Source organism: Staurois parvus, unplaced genomic scaffold (assembly GCF_062004578.1).
Source record: "Staurois parvus isolate SC_StPar_1 unplaced genomic scaffold, SC_StPar_1.0 ptg000244l, whole genome shotgun sequence".
NCBI lineage: Eukaryota > Metazoa > Chordata > Amphibia > Anura > Ranidae > Staurois > Staurois parvus.
In genome coordinates, this window is record NW_028318040.1 from 6,378,735 (window position 1) to 6,396,483 (window position 17,749).

The 17,749-nt window shown below is 45.7% G+C and overlaps 1 protein-coding gene across 2 annotated transcripts in view; it reads left to right on the forward strand.

Moving 5' to 3' along the window:
• Positions 1–17,749, forward strand: part of MANBA (mannosidase beta) — an 80,528-nt gene that overhangs the window by 33,029 nt on the left and 29,750 nt on the right. The window contains exons 7-11 of one of the 2 annotated variants that reach the window (XM_089680536.1): positions 1,094–1,204; positions 4,943–5,094; positions 13,138–13,255; positions 13,755–13,841; positions 15,859–16,026. In XM_089680536.1, the coding sequence (XP_089536662.1) occupies positions 1,094–1,204; positions 4,943–5,094; positions 13,138–13,255; positions 13,755–13,841; positions 15,859–16,026 (636 nt within the window). The remainder of the gene's footprint in view (positions 1–1,093; positions 1,205–4,942; positions 5,095–13,137; positions 13,256–13,754; positions 13,842–15,858; positions 16,027–17,749) is intronic. The other variant, XM_089680537.1, reaches the window with a different exon arrangement.

Consider the following 17,749-nt stretch of genomic DNA (forward strand, 5'->3'; position numbering starts at 1 on the left):
TGATGCCTGTCAATGCCCATCAGTGCAACCTACCAGTGCCACCTATCAGTGCCCATCACTGCAGCCTCATTAGCGCACATCCGTGAAGGAGAAAAATCACTTATTTACAAAACTGTATAACAAAAACTAAGAAATTGTTTTTTTTTTCAAAATTTTCAGTGGTTTTTGGTTTGTTTAAGAAAAAATAAAAATCCCTGAAGTGATTAAATACCACCAAAGGAAAACTCTATTTGTCTCAAATGATAAAAATGTCATATGGGTACAGTGTTGCATGACCACGCAATTGTCATTCAGAGTGCGACAGCGCTGAAAGCTGGAAATTGGCCTGGGCAGGAAGGGGGTATAAGTGCCCTGTAGGCTAGTGGTTAAACGCCACAGCCTATCTGAGTACTGTTGCTGACCATGTCCATCTCTTTATGACTACAGTGTACCTATCTTCTGATGGCTACTTCCAGCAGTATAATGCCCCCTGTCACAAAGCTCAAATCCTCTCAAACTTGTTTCTTGAACATGACAATGAGTTCACTGTACTCCAATAGCTTCCACAGTCACCAGGTCTCAATCCAATAGAGCCCCTTTGGGATGTGGAACAGGAGATTTGCATCATGAACGTGCAGCCCACAAATCTGCAGCAACTGCGTGATGCTATCATGTCAATATGGACCAAAATCTCTCAGAAATGTTTCCAGTACCTTGTGGAATCTATGCCAAGAAGAATTAATGCAGTTCTGAAGACAAAAGGGGGCCCAACCCGGTACTAGCAAGAAATACCTAATAATAAAGTGGCCGGCAAGTGTATATAGGTTTGTGTTGGTGCCTTAAAAGTCATACACCCACAAAGTTTTTTTTTTTTTTTTTTTTTTCTTTGGATGTTTATTTTGACCAGGGAGTTGGCACCATTTGCAGTCTCGGGTCACACTTTATATGCTGGAAGTTAATGTTTGCAAAGTGACATTTAACCACAATAGCTAAACTTTAGGGAAAATTTATCTTTCAAAGTGCAACTTTCCTTGCAGAGTGACCAGCCTTTTTGCCTTTAGTAAATCAACCCCATAGTCTCAGCACAATAATACATTTTTCTTTTTTTTTTTAGAATGTATCAGTAAATTTGTGGTGGCCAAATGGATATGGAATGCAAAGTGGCTACAATATGTCTGTTGATTTTAACATTGAGAAATTTTACATTTTTCAGACAACAACCAAGGTATGAAGATGTGTCTGTATCTACTTTTTGTAATTGTACTGTAATTGATTTCTTTTGCTGTTTTTAAGATCACCCATTTCTAAATGTGAAATTGCACCTTAAAGAAACATTTTGCTAAGTACAAGTTTTTAATAGCTGCCTGTTACATTCACCATATATGCAGTACAGGGAACTTTGTCTAATCTATTTTGTGTATTTCACAGTCTATCTTGAATGCTGCGGCCAGACTCATCCACCTTACTAACCGCTCCATATCCGCCACCCCTCTCTGCCTATCCCTCCACTGGTTTCCGATTACCCAACGGATAAAATTCAAAATACTAACATTGACGTATAAAGCTGTTCATAATACTGCCCCAAACTACATCACCGATCTGGTATCCATATACCACCCAAAACGTACTCGCCGCTTCTCACAAGACCTCCTACTCTCCAGTTCCCTGGTCTCCTCCTCCCATGCCCATCTCCAGGACTTCTCCAGGGCTTCCCCCATCCTCTGAAACTCCCTACCCCAATCCATCAGACTATCACCTACTCTCCTCACCTTTAGGCGCACTCTGAAAACCTATCTCTTCAGGGAAGCCTACCCCACCCTCAGCTAATTACTGAACTCCTCCACTCTTCCTACCACTCCATCCCCCACAGCTATTTCCTCCTGTACCACTATCCCCTCCCTCCTAGATTGTAAGCTCCAAGGAGCAGGGCCCTCGAACCCCTCGTGTATTGACTCGTATTGTTGTTGTACTGTCTCCCATTATAATGTACAGCATTGAGTAAGCTATATAAATCCTGTATAATGACAAAATCATCAATATTTATCAATTTGTAATTGATTCCTATGAGTGACCTGCCACATTTTGCTTCTATTCACTCGCTCAAATGCATTCACCAGACAATCTATGCCCTACAATAAGGACTCTGGGCTCAAAATGGTATTCTCTACCACAACTGACGGAGGTTTAGAACATTGTAGACCATGAAGGGTAAAGAGTGATATGTATAATGCATGTACATGCAAGCAAATCTAGGCAGGCTGATAGTTTACAGGCAAGATCACTGTCTATTCTCCTACTTCCTCCTATCAGTCTTCACCAACTTCAAAAACAAAATTAACAATTCATACTGGATTTTTTTTTCTACAAAAAGACAATCTAAGATCTTTTGTTCAGTTTGCGTTGCATGCATATCTAGGTGTGCCAGTATATTTTGTTAGCTGTTTTCAGGCTGATCATTTTAGCTGTTACTGTTCTTCAAAGCCATTACTGGACAGAAAATTATCTTTAGGTAACAAAATATCACTTAACACAACTTAATTTGTTAAGGCTTATTCACGACTACAGTGCAAGGAACGGTGAAGATACTCAAGTATTTTGTAACCCAACCAATGTAACTGTCCTTCTCTGAAGTCAAATGAGTGAAAAAAGGAATCTGATTGTATTTTTATTGCAAGATACATTTTTGCATTCTGCCATATCGAAGTATTTTCAGCATTGATCCACTCCTTAAATGTTTGGACAAATGAAAGTATCTGTTGCCATAAATGCCATGTGCTTGTTGCTTCCTGTGAGCTTAGAAAACCAACAAAAAAACCCCATATATTACAGAGGCACTCACCAAGGCTGCCCTCTCTCCATCATACGGTTTGCATTACCCCTTAGCTATATGATTAGGTTCAGTCTTAATATCCCTGGAATACCTGGGCCAGCACTTAGTCTGTTTGTGGATGACTTTATGCTGTATATAACAAGTATAGTAAAAAGTACATCTCTGGACATACCTGTCTGACAGTGTGTGTTCCAGATATTTCCTTTAAATTCATAATTATTCTTGCTACTATTGTGGACGGGGGATAGGCCAATCCTATCTGGTAGCAGTTTGGAGTTTATAGAGTTAATTGCATAGTTAACTAATGCCAGTGACAATTGCTCTTAGTCTGTTGGCACCTAGATTGTGGACCCACAAGCTGGAAAATCTTTGTGCAGTGTGGGGCTGAGTGTCATTGTTGCATATCCGTGACAGTGTGGTGTGAGGTCGACCAGTCATTTGTTGGTGAAAAGGGCAGTTGTCTGACCCCGGTCACAGTCTCAGTCTATCACTTCTAAGCAGCACAACCAGCCCAAATACATAAATTCCAGGCTTTAGAAGCTCTCAATTGTGACCCTTTCAAGGCCAACAATTTTTTTTTTTGGCTCCACCCATCTAGTAGACAAGATCTAACCAACACCATCACAAAACTAACTTTGCAAGTTTGGGATGCTGTCAAATATTCTGCCAATCTCCCCACAAATGTGTTATGACCTTTAAAAACCTAAGGGAGAGGAGAGGCCTGGAGGGAATGTGACATTCCTGTCAATCCATTCTTTACACATGATCCCAAACAAGTGAGATACATTGCCACTAAAGATGGAGTCAAATTCTTTATACTTTTACAGTAAGAGTGCTACCACATCAATAACTTTTTTAATTAATTGCCACTTAAACATTTTGTACATTCCAATATCCGTTATCCAGATAGCTCTAAGATTCTCTCATTTTAAAGCTGAATGTGCCAACACCACCACATTTCAACACCTCCCTGTCTATTCTCAAAAATGGTAAGCTGATTTAGGTGCAGAGTTAATAGCACCTGACTTGTCTCAAATTTGGGAGATGACCATATCCTGTTTGACCATTGTATTATCCATTGATGTAAATACAAGGTCCTGACTAAATGGTACCTAATCCTCATATAGAATTACTCACTATGCTCCAGGTTCTCCTACTAGGTGCTTTTGGGTTTGTGGTCAGGTGGGCACTTTTTTTCATGTGTGGTGGACATGTCCTGTAGTACACAAATTTTGGAAAGAAGTCTTTTCAGACGATCTTAAAATTCTCAGGTGCCCCAGTTCCTTTGTTTTGGCTCCACATGCTCTCCTGAATCTTAAACCTCCAGGTAGAACTAAACCCAGTGTTAAATTGATATTGCATCTCCTTAGGGTGATGAAGCGGATGATTGATTGCTAAGGCATGGAAGACACTAAATCCAACCAAAAAAAAGACGCCACATGAAACCAAATCCAGGATTAATTCAGTCCCGCAAAAAACTGGACATTAAACTCCATGATAAAATGGAGACATTTCTCCTTTACTTGACTACCCTGGACAACTCTTTCTCCCTGTGGGATTTGACCAAGACTGTTTGTAAACTGTATACTGTTTTTTGGAAAGAGCCTTATTTATAGCACCTATTTTATGCTATTCACAGATTTATAGTCCACTGGTCATCGGGGTGAACCTGACAATATATGCGTAAAGCACATATAATCGCCACCTTGGAGTGCCTAATTATGCAGTTAGTGGCAGACTAGGAAGCCCCTGAACCCAGACAGTGCTTTGCACACACTTTGTAGTGCTAGAGAGCCCAGAAGTTAGTAAAGAGATGGCGGCGTTCCAATGTGGGATCTAGAAGTGGGAGGAGAATTTCAGGGCTATAACATGGGAATAAAATTGAGCAATACACAAATATATGAAGAAACACATTTGCTGATTACTATTATTATTTTTTTTTATAAATATATTGGGGGAAAGTACTAGTTTAAATTTATGTCTATGTATCAACAAGACTAAATTCACATAATGGCTCAGAATTTATGCTGCCCTCAACTGTATTTAATAAGATGAAGCTTGGAAAACCACTGAACAGCCCCTTGTTTAGATAAATTACATGGTATAATATTTTCCCACTTTGATTTTCCACAGATTTACTTTCGCACAGTAGAGCTGATCGAGGAGCCGATTCCAGGTTCTCCTGGCCTGTCTTTCTATATGAAAATTAATGGAGTTCCAATATTCCTGAAAGGCTCCAACTGGATACCAGCTGATTCTTTCCAAGACAGAGTGAACATCGAAGGGTAGGTGCAATGTTCAAGGGGAACATAAAACAGGTAGTGCAGTGCTAAAAAATAGAATGAAATAAAATATTATGACGCACATAGCAGCCGGACGTCAATGTGAATCTATTTATAGCAAATGGACTCTCATGCCAATTAAGCAGGCACCATTTGTTGATTTTACCATTTCCGTGCACGTCACCGAACGACAGGTGTCACTGGGATTAGAGAAGTCATCACTTTTTGCACTTATTTGGACATTGATGTATCCGTTTACATATGTATAGTGCATGGTTGTTGGGACATATATCACTCATTCCACATTTGATACGGACAATATTTTATATGTCAAAATATTTTCTATGGTTTATCGGCTATTCTTAATGTGCATTTAAAACTTTAGATATCTGCGTCATAATATTTGATACTATTTTATTTCATTCTATTTTTTAGTGCTATTTTTTATGTTTACTCTTAGAAGGTTATAGCTTTTCTTTTTTTAGTGTTCTAGCTGCTTTCTACCCTTAAGCGCTTGCTGAACCCCATTTTTTTTACAATGTTCATGGGAGATTATGGTGCTTTCAGTACTATAATCCGTACTTTCAGTCTGGAAGCTGAAGCTAGGAATGATGTCTTGAGTTGCAAGTATTTGGCATGTATAGGTTTTAACATTTTATAAATGTCCTCGTTTCCTGGGTGGTAACAAGGGGAGATACCAGAACAAAGACTTGGGTATTCAAGGTACTGGAGAAAATGGGAACAATGAAACTACCGTGTCAAAAACAAAGCTGGGGTTAATGCATACATAGTTTTTAGTAAAGCAGGTTTTTCACTTTCAGTAAAGTATTGTACTCATAGATAACAATAGATAGCAACAGAGAAGTAAAAGGTACTGGATATATTTTGTTGGCTAACTGGCTGGCTTTCAAGAATATTTAGTTTGTCAAGCATGATGTCATACAAATAACCTAAACTCAGATTCTAATATATAAACCAGATACTAAAATTGAACAAATTTTTTATAGTGTATGTAAAAACCTTTTTTAACTTTGGTCAAGACTCCTCTTTTTTGCTGTTGGCATTGTGCTGGGGAAACATATTTTTTTACTTTAGGAAGTTAGTGGAAATCTCTCCAAAACTAGCTGAAATTCCCTCTTGACCAATTGTCCATGAAACAGATGTTACTATTTAAAGAATCCCTTCACTTTTTAAATAGGGTGCATTTCCCCAACAAGGACACAGATGGCAATAAACACCTGACTGTGTGTGTGTGTGTGTGTGTGTGTGAGTGTGTGTGTGTGTGTGTGTGGAATAGTCCTGTCCTTTCAGCCCCAAATCCAATCGCTGTCCAAATCTTGTAGACTTCACTTCCGTAACATCTCCAAGATACGCCCATTCCTTACCTCGGAACCTACTAAGCAACTTATTCACTCCCTGGTTATCTCTTGCCTTGACTATTGTAACTCCCTCCTCATTGGCCTACATCATCGCAGGGTATCCCCTCTTCAGTCTATCATGAATGCTGCTGGCAGACTCATCCACCTTACTAACTGTTCTGTATCTGCCAATCCCTCCACTCGCTTCCCATTGCCCAACAGATATTATTATTATTATTATTATAATACAGTATTAATATAGCGTCAACAATTTGCACAGCGCTTTACAATATAACGGGAGACAATACAGTTCAATATAAGAGGGATTTGAGGGATAAAATTCAAAACATTAACAATAACCTATAAAGCCATTTATAACTCTGCCCCAAATTACATCACCAATCTTGTCTCCAAATATCACCCAAACCGTACTCTCCGCTCCTCGCACGACCTCCTGCTCTCTAGATCCCTTGTCTCCTCCCATGCTTGTCTCAAGGACTTCTCCAGAGCTTCCCCTGTCCTCTGGAACTCTCTACCCCAATTAATCAGACTATCTCCTACTCTGCTCACTTTTATGCGCTCTGAAAACCTATCTCTTCAGGGAAGCCTATCCTGCCATCCACTAATAATGGAATCTTCTACTCCTCCTACCAGTCCATTCCCCACAGTTACTACCTTGTTGTACCACTAGCCCCTCCCTCTTAGATTTTAAGCTCCAAGGAGCAGGGCCCTCCTAACCCTCTTGTATTGCACTGTATTGTTACTGTTTTGTCTCCAGTTACAGTTGTGTTCAAAATAATAGCAGTGTGTTGAAAAAAGTGAATAAAGCTCAAAATCCTTCTAATAGCTTTTATTTCCATACACACAAATGCATTGGGAACACTACACATTCTATTCCAAATCAAAACATGAAGAAAAATATATCAAATTTGTGTTGTTCCTCTAAAAAAAAATTGAAGAAAAGTGAATATTAGACTGTTCAAAAAATAGCAGTGTTTGTATTCTTCTTTACAAACTCAAACATTCACTATATAAACTGAAAAATGTTTGAAGATTTTGCGTTCCTTTTGAATCACTTAATGAATATTTAGTTGTATAAGCACTGTTTCTGAGAACTGCTGTACATCTGTGTTGCATGGAGTCAACCAACTTCTGGTACCTGTGAACAGGTATTCCAGCCCAGGATGATTGGACTACATTCCACAGTTCTTCTCTATTTCTTGGTTTTGCCTCAAACTGCATTTTTGATGTCACCCCACAAGTTTTCTATTGGATTAAGATCCGGGGATTGGGCTGGCCACTCCATAAGGTCAATCTTGTTGGTCTGGAACCAAGATGTTGCACGTTTACTGGTGTGTTTGGGGTCGTTGTCTTGTTGGAACACTCATTTCAAGGGCATTTCCTCTTCAGCATAAGGCAGCATGACCTCTTCAAGTATTCTGATGTATTCAAACTGATCCATGATCCCTGGTATGCGATAAATAGGCCCAACACCGTAGTATGAGAAACATCCCCATATCATGATGCTTGCACCACCATGCTTCACTGTCTTCACAGTGTACTGTGGCTTGAATTCAGTGTTTGGGGGTCGTCTGACAAACTGTCTCCGGCCACTAGACCCAAAAAGAACAATCTTACTTTCATCAGTCCACAAAATGTTGCGCCATTTCTCTTTAGGCCAGTCAATGTGCTCTTTGGCAAATTGTAACCTCTTCAGCACACGTCTTTTTTTCAACAGTGGGACTTTGCGGGGGCTTCTTGCAGATAGCTTGGCTTCACATAGGCGTCTTCTAATTGTAACAGTACTCACAGGTAACTTTAGACCTTCTTTCATCTTCCTGGAGCTAGTCCCCCCCTCACTGGTGTGAGTGGGAGGAATGGTCCCCCCCTCACTGGTGTGAGCGGGAAGAATGGTCCCCCCCTCACTGGTGTGAGCGGGAGGAATGGTCCCCCCCCTCACTGGTGTGAGCGGGAGGAATGGTCCCCCCCCTCACTGGTGTGAGCGGGAGGAATGGTCCCCCCCCTCACTGGTGTGAGCGGGAGGAATGGTTCCCCCCCCCTCACTGGTGTGAGCGGGAGGAATGGTTCCCCCCCCCTCACTGGTGTGAGCGGGAGGAATGGTTCCCCCCCCTCACTGGTGTGAGCGGGAGGAATGGTTCCCCCCCCTCACTGGTGTGAGCGGGAGGAATGGTTCCCCCCCCTCACTGGTGTGAGCGGGAGGAATGGTTCCCCCCCCCTCACTGGTGTGAGCGGGAGGAATGGTTCCCCCCCCCCTCACTGGTGTGAGCGGGAGGAATGGTTCCCCCCCCCCTCACTGGTGTGAGCGGGAGGAATGGTCCCCCCCCCCTCACTGGTGTGAGCGGGAGGAATGGTCTCCCCCCCCCCCCCCCCCCTCACTGGTGTGAGCGGGAGGAATGGTCCCCCCCCTCACTGGTGTGAGCGGGAGGAATGGTCCCCCCCCTCACTGGTGTGAGCGGGAGGAATGGTCCCCCCCCTCACTGGTGTGAGCGGGAGGAATGGTCCCCCCCCCTCACTGGTGTGAGCGGGAGGAATGGTCTCCCCCCCCCCCCCTCACTGGTGTGAGCGGGAGGAATGGTCTCCCCCCCACTGGTGTGCGCTGGAGGAATGGTCTCCCCCCCCCCCCCCCTCACTGGTGTGCGTGGGAGGAATGGTCTCCCCCCCCCCCCCCCTCACTGGTGTGAGTGGGAGGAATGGTCCCCCCCCCCCCCTCACTGGTGTGAGCGGGAGGAATGGTCCCCCCCCCGCCCTCACTGGTGTGAGCGGGAGGAATGGTCCCCCCCCCGCCCTCACTGGTGTGAGCGGGAGGAATGGTCCCCCCCCCGCCCTCACTGGTGTGAGCGGGAGGAATGGTCCCCCCCCCTCACTGGTGTGAGCGGGAGGAATGGTCCCCCCCCCCCCCTCACTGGTGTGCGCGGGAGGAATGGTCTCCCCCCCCCCCCCTCACTGGTGTGAGTGGGAGGAATGGTCCCCCCCCCTCACTGGTGTGAGTGGGAGGAATGGTCCCCCCCCCTCACTGGTGTGAGTGGGAGGAATGGTCCCCCCCCCTCACTGGTGTGAGTGGGAGGAATGGTCCCCCCCCCTCACTGGTGTGAGTGGGAGGAATGGTCCCCCCCCCTCACTGGTGTGAGTGGGAGGAATGGTCCCCCCCCCCCTCACTGGTGTGAGTGGGAGGAATGGTCCCCCCCCCTCACTGGTGTGAGTGAGAGGAATGGTCCCCCCCCCCCTCACTGGTGTGAGTGGGAGGAATGGTCCCCCCCCTCACTGGTGTGAGTGGGAGGAATGGTCCCCCCCCCCCCACTGGTGTGAGTGGGAGGAATGGTCCCCCCCCCCACTGGTGTGAGTGGGAGGAATGGTCCCCCCGCCCTCACTGGTGTGAGTGGGAGGAATGGTCCCCCCCCCTCACTGGTGTGAGTGGGAGGAATGGTCCCCCCCCCCCCCTCACTGGTGTGAGTGGGAGGAATGGTCCCCCCCCCCCCTCACTGGTGTGAGTGGGAGGAATGGTCCCCCCCCCCCCTCACTGGTGTGAGTGGGAGGAATGGTCCCCCCCCCCCACTGGTGTGAGTGGGAGGAATGGTCCCCCCCCCCTCACTGGTGTGAGTGGGAGGAATGGTACTCCTCACTAGTGTGAGTGGGAGGAATGCCCCCCCCCCCACACTGGTGTGAGTGGGAGGAATGGTCCCCCCCCACTGGTGTGAGTGGGAGGAATGGTCTCCCCCCCCCTCACTGGTGTGAGTGGGAGGAATGGTCCCCCCCCCCACTGGTGAGTGGGAGGAATGGTCCCCCCCCCCCCGCCCTCACTGGTGTGAGTGGGAGGAATGGTCCCCCCCCCCGCCCTCACTGGTGTGAGTGGGAGGAATGGTCCCCCCCCCCCCCGCCCCCCCGCCCTCACTGGTGTGAGTGGGAGGAATGGTCCCCCCCCCCCCCGCCCTCACTGGTGTGAGTGGGAGGAATGGTCCCCCCCCCGCCCTCACTGGTGTGAGTGGGAGGAATGGTCCCCCCCCCCCCGCCCTCACTGGTGTGAGTGGGAGGAATGGTCCCCCCCCCCCGCCCTCACTGGTGTGAGTGGGAGGAATGGTCCCCCCCCCCCCCCCCGCACTGGTGTGAGTGGGAGGAATGGTCCCCCCCCCCGCCCTCACTGGTGTGAGTGGGAGGAATGGTCCCCCCCCCCCGCCCTCACTGGTGTGAGTGGGAGGAATGGTCCCCCCCCCCCACCCTCACTGGTGTGAGTGGGAGGAATGGTCCCCCCCCCCACCCTCACTGGTGTGAGTGGGAGGAATGGTCCCCCCCCCGCCCTCACTGGTGTGAGTGGGAGGAATGGTCTCCCCCCCCCCCCCCCCCACTGGTGTGAGTGGGAGGAATGGTCTCTCCCCCCCCCCTCACTGGTGTGAGTGGGAGGAATGGTCTCTTCCCCCCCCCCCCCCCCTCACTGGTGTGAGTGGGAGGAATGGTCTCTTCCCCCCCCCCCCCCTCACTGGTGTGAGTGGGAGGAATGGTCTCCCCCCCTCACTGGTGTGAGTGGGAGGAATGGTCCCCCCCCCCACTGGTGTGAGTGGGAGGAATGGTCCCCCCCCCCCACTGGTGTGAGTGGGAGGAATGGTCCCCCCCCCCACTGGTGTGAGTGGGAGGAATGGTCCCCCCCCCCCCCCCGCCCTCACTGGTGTGAGTGGGAGGAATGGTCCCCCCCGCCCTCACTGGTGTGAGTGGGAGGAATGGTCCCCCCCCCCCCGCCCTCACTGGTGTGAGTGGGAGGAATGGTCCCCCCCCCCCCCGCCCTCACTGGTGTGAGTGGGAGGAATGGTCCCCCCCCCCCCCGCACTGGTGTGAGTGGGAGGAATGGTCCCCCCCCCCGCCCTCACTGGTGTGAGTGGGAGGAATGGTCCCCCCCCCGCCCTCACTGGTGTGAGTGGGAGGAATGGTCCCCCCCCGCCCTCACTGGTGTGAGTGGGAGGAATGGTCCCCCCCCCGCCCTCACTGGTGTGAGTGGGAGGAATGGTCTCCCCCCCCCCCCCCCCTCACTGGTGTGAGTGGGAGGAATGGTCTCCCCCCCCCCCACTGGTGTGAGTGGGAGGAATGGTCTTCCCCCCCCCCCCCCCTCACTGGTGTGAGTGGGAGGAATGGTCTCTTCCCCCCCCCCCCCCTCACTGGTGTGAGTGGGAGGAATGGTCTCCCCCCCTCACTGGTGTGAGTGGGAGGAATGGTCCCCCCCCCCCACTGGTGTGAGTGGGAGGAATGGTCCCCCCCCCCCACTGGTGTGAGTGGGAGGAATGGTCCCCCCCCCCACTGGTGTGAGTGGGAGGAATGGTCCCCCCCCCCCCCCCCCCCGCCCTCACTGGTGTGAGTGGGAGGAATGGTCCCCCCCCCCCCCCCGCCCTCACTGGTGTGAGTGGGAGGAATGGTCCCCCCCCCACTGGTGTGAGTGGGAGGAATGGTCCCCCCCCCGCCCTCACTGGTGTGAGTGGGAGGAATGGTCCCCCCCCCCCCGCCCTCACTGGTGTGAGTGGGAGGAATGGTCCCCCCCCGCCCTCACTGGTGTGAGTGGGAGGAATGGTCCCCCCCCCCCGCCCTCACTGGTGTGAGTGGGAGGAATGGTCCCCCCCCCCCCCGCCCTCACTGGTGTGAGTGGGAGGAATGGTCCCCCCCCCCCCCCGCCCTCACTGGTGTGAGTGGGAGGAATGGTCCCCCCCCCCTCACTGGTGTGAGTGGGAGGAATGGTCCCCCCCCCCACTGGTGTCTGTAAAAGGAATGTTCCCCCCCTCACTGGTGTCTGTAAAAGGAATAGTCCCCCCCCCCCCCCCCCACTGGTGTCTGTAAAAGGAATGGTCCCCCCCTCACTGGTGTCTGTAAAAGGAATGGTCCCTCCCCCCCCCCACTGGTGTCTGTAAAAGGAATGGTCCCCCCCCCCCCCACTGGTGTCTGTAAAAGGAATAGTCCCCCCCCCACTGGTGTCTGTAAAAGCCCCCAGGCCGCAGTTTGAAGACCACTGCTCTAATGGATGAATGGTGCGAGAGCCGTTGCTGAGTAACCCAGACCAACCATGTCAATTTTACCAATCAGAGCAGCGGTAGAATACCGGAAGATGACACGGGAGAGGCTAACCTGGTAGTGGCAGTGGTAGACTGTGCAGGAGACAAGGACACCCAGGTACAGTCCAGGCAGGTTCGTCCTGCAGCATTGTGGATTGATCCTTTTGTACTATACCTGTGCACCGATCGCTCATTTGGCAGAGTGTGCAGGAGCTGAGTAATCACATAACAGCCTATGTGGAACAGAGCTGTAGTAATGAAATTGGGAGAAGTGTGTCCCTGAAAGTCTGTAAAGTTCACCATACACTATACAATCTGATTGTACAATTCCCCTTTTTGATCTACCATCAGTTATGTAGTTCAAGGGCCTTCCTGACTGGATACAGAGTGATTGGATAGATCTTCCTTTTATTTAGTTTTGGTAAATTTAAAGGGCTATTGTAAAGAAATCTATATGAGGAAACAAGACCAATAAGGATATAAGTTGATTGAACAAGGAAGTTATTAAAATAAAGTCCAGGTAATTATATAGAGGTGTATAATTAGCACTTTTTTGATGATAGAACATTGTTCCTTTATTTTCTACTACAGCAGCTCGAATGATTAATCAGTTTAAAAACATTGCATTTTTTAATTTTTACCAGGCTCCGTGTTCTGCTCCGTTCAGTTGTCGATGCCAATATGAACACTCTACGTGTCTGGGGTGGAGGAATATATGAGAGTGATGACTTCTACAACCTATGCAATGAATTGGGAATTATGGTAATCGCACACCATGTCATGTGTACAATTTTTCTATAAGTATTAGTGTTTTATGGGAAAATGGCAGTCTGCTAGAGTATATTGGCTAGAAAGAGCTATGGGACAATACATTTTTTCTTCACCTTTTTCTAGTTCTATATAACTAAAGATACTTTTGTTTTTTAGTCTTTAACTCCTTTTTAATATAGCATGCACCAAATAAGTTATCCATCTTGGTGTAATGGGTTAATTTACTAAAACTGGAGAGTGCAACATCTAGTGCAGCTGTGTATGGTAGTCAATCAGCTTCTGACTTCAGCTTCTTCAGTTAAGCTTTGACAATAAAACCTGGAAGCTGATTGGTTTCTATGCAGAGCTACACCAGATTTTGCTCTCAAGTTTTTTTCTTTTTTTTTTTTTTAGTAAATCAACTTCAATGTCTCACACTGGTTTTGGCCAATAGATTCCAGTTTGTTTAAAGAGAATATTTACATATGTGTATAATTTGTTGTCTTGGTAGGTCTGGCATGACTTTATGTTTGCATGTTCTCTTTACCCTACTGATGGCTGGTTTTTGGATACAGTGAGAGCAGAAGTCATCCATCAGGTAAAAAAAGTAATTGTTTTGTTATATTATAATTTTAATAACTTTCAACAAAGTACTTTATTTTTTACGTATGTTATATACGTTACTGTCATAAATTGAATACAATAACATTGTGAATGGTGCACTTTGCAGTCAGGGCCATAACAAAAGATCATGGGGTCCCATAGCAAAATTTTGAATGACCTCGCTACTGTCATTGAACTTAACATAAAGTATATCAAAATCAAGTACAGGTAGCAGGACCGCTATCTGCAGTCAAGACATTCCTAGGGAGCAGAACTGTGGAAAGACAAAGTTAGGGAAGAAGGGGAACATCAGTTCAGGAAACTAACCTTAATGTAAACTTTTCCAGCTGACCACTCTGTTCTCAGTAACTAACCAGACTTTTTCAGCATCTTGAATTTAAAGTGGTTGTAAAGGCTCAAGATTTTTTACCTTCATGCATTCTATGCATGAAGTTAAAAACCCTCTGTGCAGCATCCCCCCTAATACTCACCTAAGCTACCTCTCGATCCAGCGACGTGTACGGAGTCTTGGCTATCCTGGGACTCTCTCTCCTCATTGGTTGAGACAGAAGCGGGAACCATTGGCTCCCACTGCTGTCAATCACAGCCAGTGAGCCAATGAAAAGAGAGAAGGGGCAGGGCCAAGCTGAAGCTCTGTCTGGATGGACATACGAAGCAGCGGGTGCCCCCATAGAAAGTTGCTTGCTGTGGGGACACCCGACAGGAGGGAGAGGCCAGGAGTGCTGGTAGGGAACCTGAAGTAAAGAGGAGGATCCGGGCTGCTCTGTGCAAAACCACTTCACACAGTAGGCAAGTATAGACACGTTTTTGATTTTTTTTTTTTTTCTTAAAAAAATAAGCCTTTATAATCCCTTTGCTGTGATAGTTGAATGGGTGGAATTTACCTTGAGACTATTAAACAGGAGGTGGTGTAATAGGAAAAGTGAAAAAAATATTTAATATTATGACATCATTATTAGTACTTCTACACACAATTGTGTAATGGCATTGAACTCAAAAACAAAAATGGATTAAATTGTGACCTACCATTTCTTAGAAAAGAAAACGATTGCAGCTACCACATCTATTTTCACCTGGTGATTCTGACAGTATGTCTCTTATATTTCAACTTGCTTTAACAGTCCAATCTGACCAGACAAAGCAGCAATTACATGGTTCAGACAAACCATTTACCACTGACAGGGGTGCTTACAATTATCAGCTTTTATTCATTTATTTACAACCTTTTATATCAAAAGGAGAAAAATTGCTTGCTGTAACTGCTTATAAAGTGTTAGCTTGAATTTAGCTTCAATTTGTTAGTCAAGTCCATCTAAATCTGCTAGTCTAACACTGCCCTCTCCCCAGACTGACAATACTTCTGTCTAAAGGTGTATGCTTTGTTACTTCACTCTAAATTCACCCATACATGGATCAAAATTGAGCCAGGGACAGTTTCGATTTCGATCCATGTATGGGCAATTTTGTTGTACAGAAGTCAATCTGCCAATGGACTTCTGTACAACCACCCTATTGGGTTTTTGCCAAACAATCAGTGCCTCTGGCTATAGCCAGCAACACTGATCAATGTGTTCTGACGGTGGGGAAGAGATCTATTTCATCTTCGTTTTTAGGGTTAATATAGCTTTATTAATAAAATGATGGATATGTGTTCTCTTCACCTGTGCAAAAGTTTTCTGTATTTAAATTGTCTCAACAACCACTCACATGGGACCCCCTTCTACTCCAGACCGCATAACAGCCATGTAGGCTGCTATGGCTTTTGTTATGCACTGATAATAGTACTAATTCTGATGTATAAAAACAAACAAGTGTTTAAAACTTTAACCGCAAAGCTTTTACACTTTTTTAACCATGTTTTTTTTTTTAATAGTGGTCTTGGTACTGTTGTGCTTGAAAGTAGTTTAAATGTATAAAGTTTCTGTATTTTTATAGCAGTTCATCATACTTGTGTGTGTGTTTTTTTTTTTTTTTTTACAATGCTGATCTAGATCAAAAGACTTAAATCTCACCCCTGTATTATTGTTTGGAGCGGTAACAATGAGAATGAGGCTGCAATTGCCAGTAATTGGTTTTCAATACCTAGCTCTAAGAAAAAGGTTTATGTACACGATTATATTGCTCTTTACATACGTACCATTCGAGAGCTTGTTATTAAGGTAAGTAATAGTCGAACATGGGAAGGTTTTCATGTAAATCTAATTTTGTACATGTTATACAAATCTGATGTTCTGTTTTTATGGCCGGATATTAAATTCTATAAATCTTTGGCTAATCAAAGAACATTACAGTGGAGCAATGTAGAAGCCATGCAACCTAATAGGAACAAGCTACTGTACCAGTGGTATTTTGCAGTTCTGATCAGTCACTTCCATGATTGAGTAGTTAACAGTGGCTACATGCTACCATGTAATTTTCCTTTTATTGATTTAAAGGCTATTTATTGACTTCCAGGTCACAGAATTAGAACATGTTCATATAGATTTATTGCAATCTGTGCCAGATCATCCACTCAGCAACCTAGGCAGGAGTCTAGGGCCAGTTGGACTTTAGGGGGCCCAGATACAATCTTCATGCTCCTGCTGTAAACCAGGAGAATAGTACAGTTGGCCAAAACTGTGCACCCACCTGCCATTTCACAAGGAGGATACACATGTAGGCAATTTTTATCTGAGCCCATGTCAGTACAGCCATTGCAAATTGGAAATAGTGAACTTGTCTGTTCCATTTCTTCTATTGACTTTTGACATCAATAATGCTTGCAATAGGGAGACCAAAGCTGCTACCTTGCCTAGAGCCTCATTCTACCTTAATCCCTCCGATTGCAATAGTCTGTATGTTAAAAGAAAACTTTAATTTTTGTTCTATTTTAAATATTTAAAAAAAATGTCAAATGGATCCTTTTTGTATAATTGTTTTGTAAATAAATGTTTTGTCTCTCCAATCTAAGCATTGAAAGTGTGATCTGTGTAACTTAGTTGTGATAAGATAGCGATAACTCCAATCTTAATTGAATAATATAGATAGTGACTTGATCAGATGACTCCTTGTAAGATTCTCTCAGTTTATGGAATAAACTTCACAAGATCTACAACAATGAACATCGGATAGGTCAAAAGATCATAATGTGATCTGCTTCCATAAGACATGAAGCTGAAATGCATTTCTGGGAAAGGGGGTGGGCTATCTATACAGCATGAACTAAACCAGAGGAAAGGGAGGAGCAGACACAAAATACAAAGAACACTTAAAGGTACAGTTGTGTTCAAAATAATAGCAGTCAGACATCACTAACAAGATCAATCACTGTTTTTGGTAGAAACGATATTTCTACATGGCAAATAATTTACTAGCAGGTGTAGTAGAGTAATAGAAATCCAACAGACCCAACAGTCATGACATGCATGCTGCTGATTCTGTGTAATTGAATCACTAATTGAAAGGGGCATGTTCAAAATAATAGCAGTGTGGAGTTCTATTAGTGGGGTCATTAATTCTTTGAAAAACAGGTGGCAATTCTTGCCCTTATTGAAGGAAGGAAGGCAGCAAATGTTGCACATGCTGGTTACAGTTAATTTCTCTCTGAAATTCTGAGGAAAATGGGTCGTTCCAGACATTGTTCAGAAGAACAGCGTACCTTGATTAAAAAGTTGATTGAAGAGGGGAAAACATATAAAGAAGTGCAGAAAATGATAGGCTGCTCAGCTAAAATGATTGCAAATGCTTTAAAATGGCAACCAAAACCTGAAAGACGTGGAAGAAAGCGAAAAACTACCATTCGAATGGATAGAAGAATAGCCAAAATGGCAAGGACTCCGCCAACAATCAGCTCCAGGAAGATCAAAGAAGGTCTAAAGTTACCTGTGAGTACTGTTACAATTA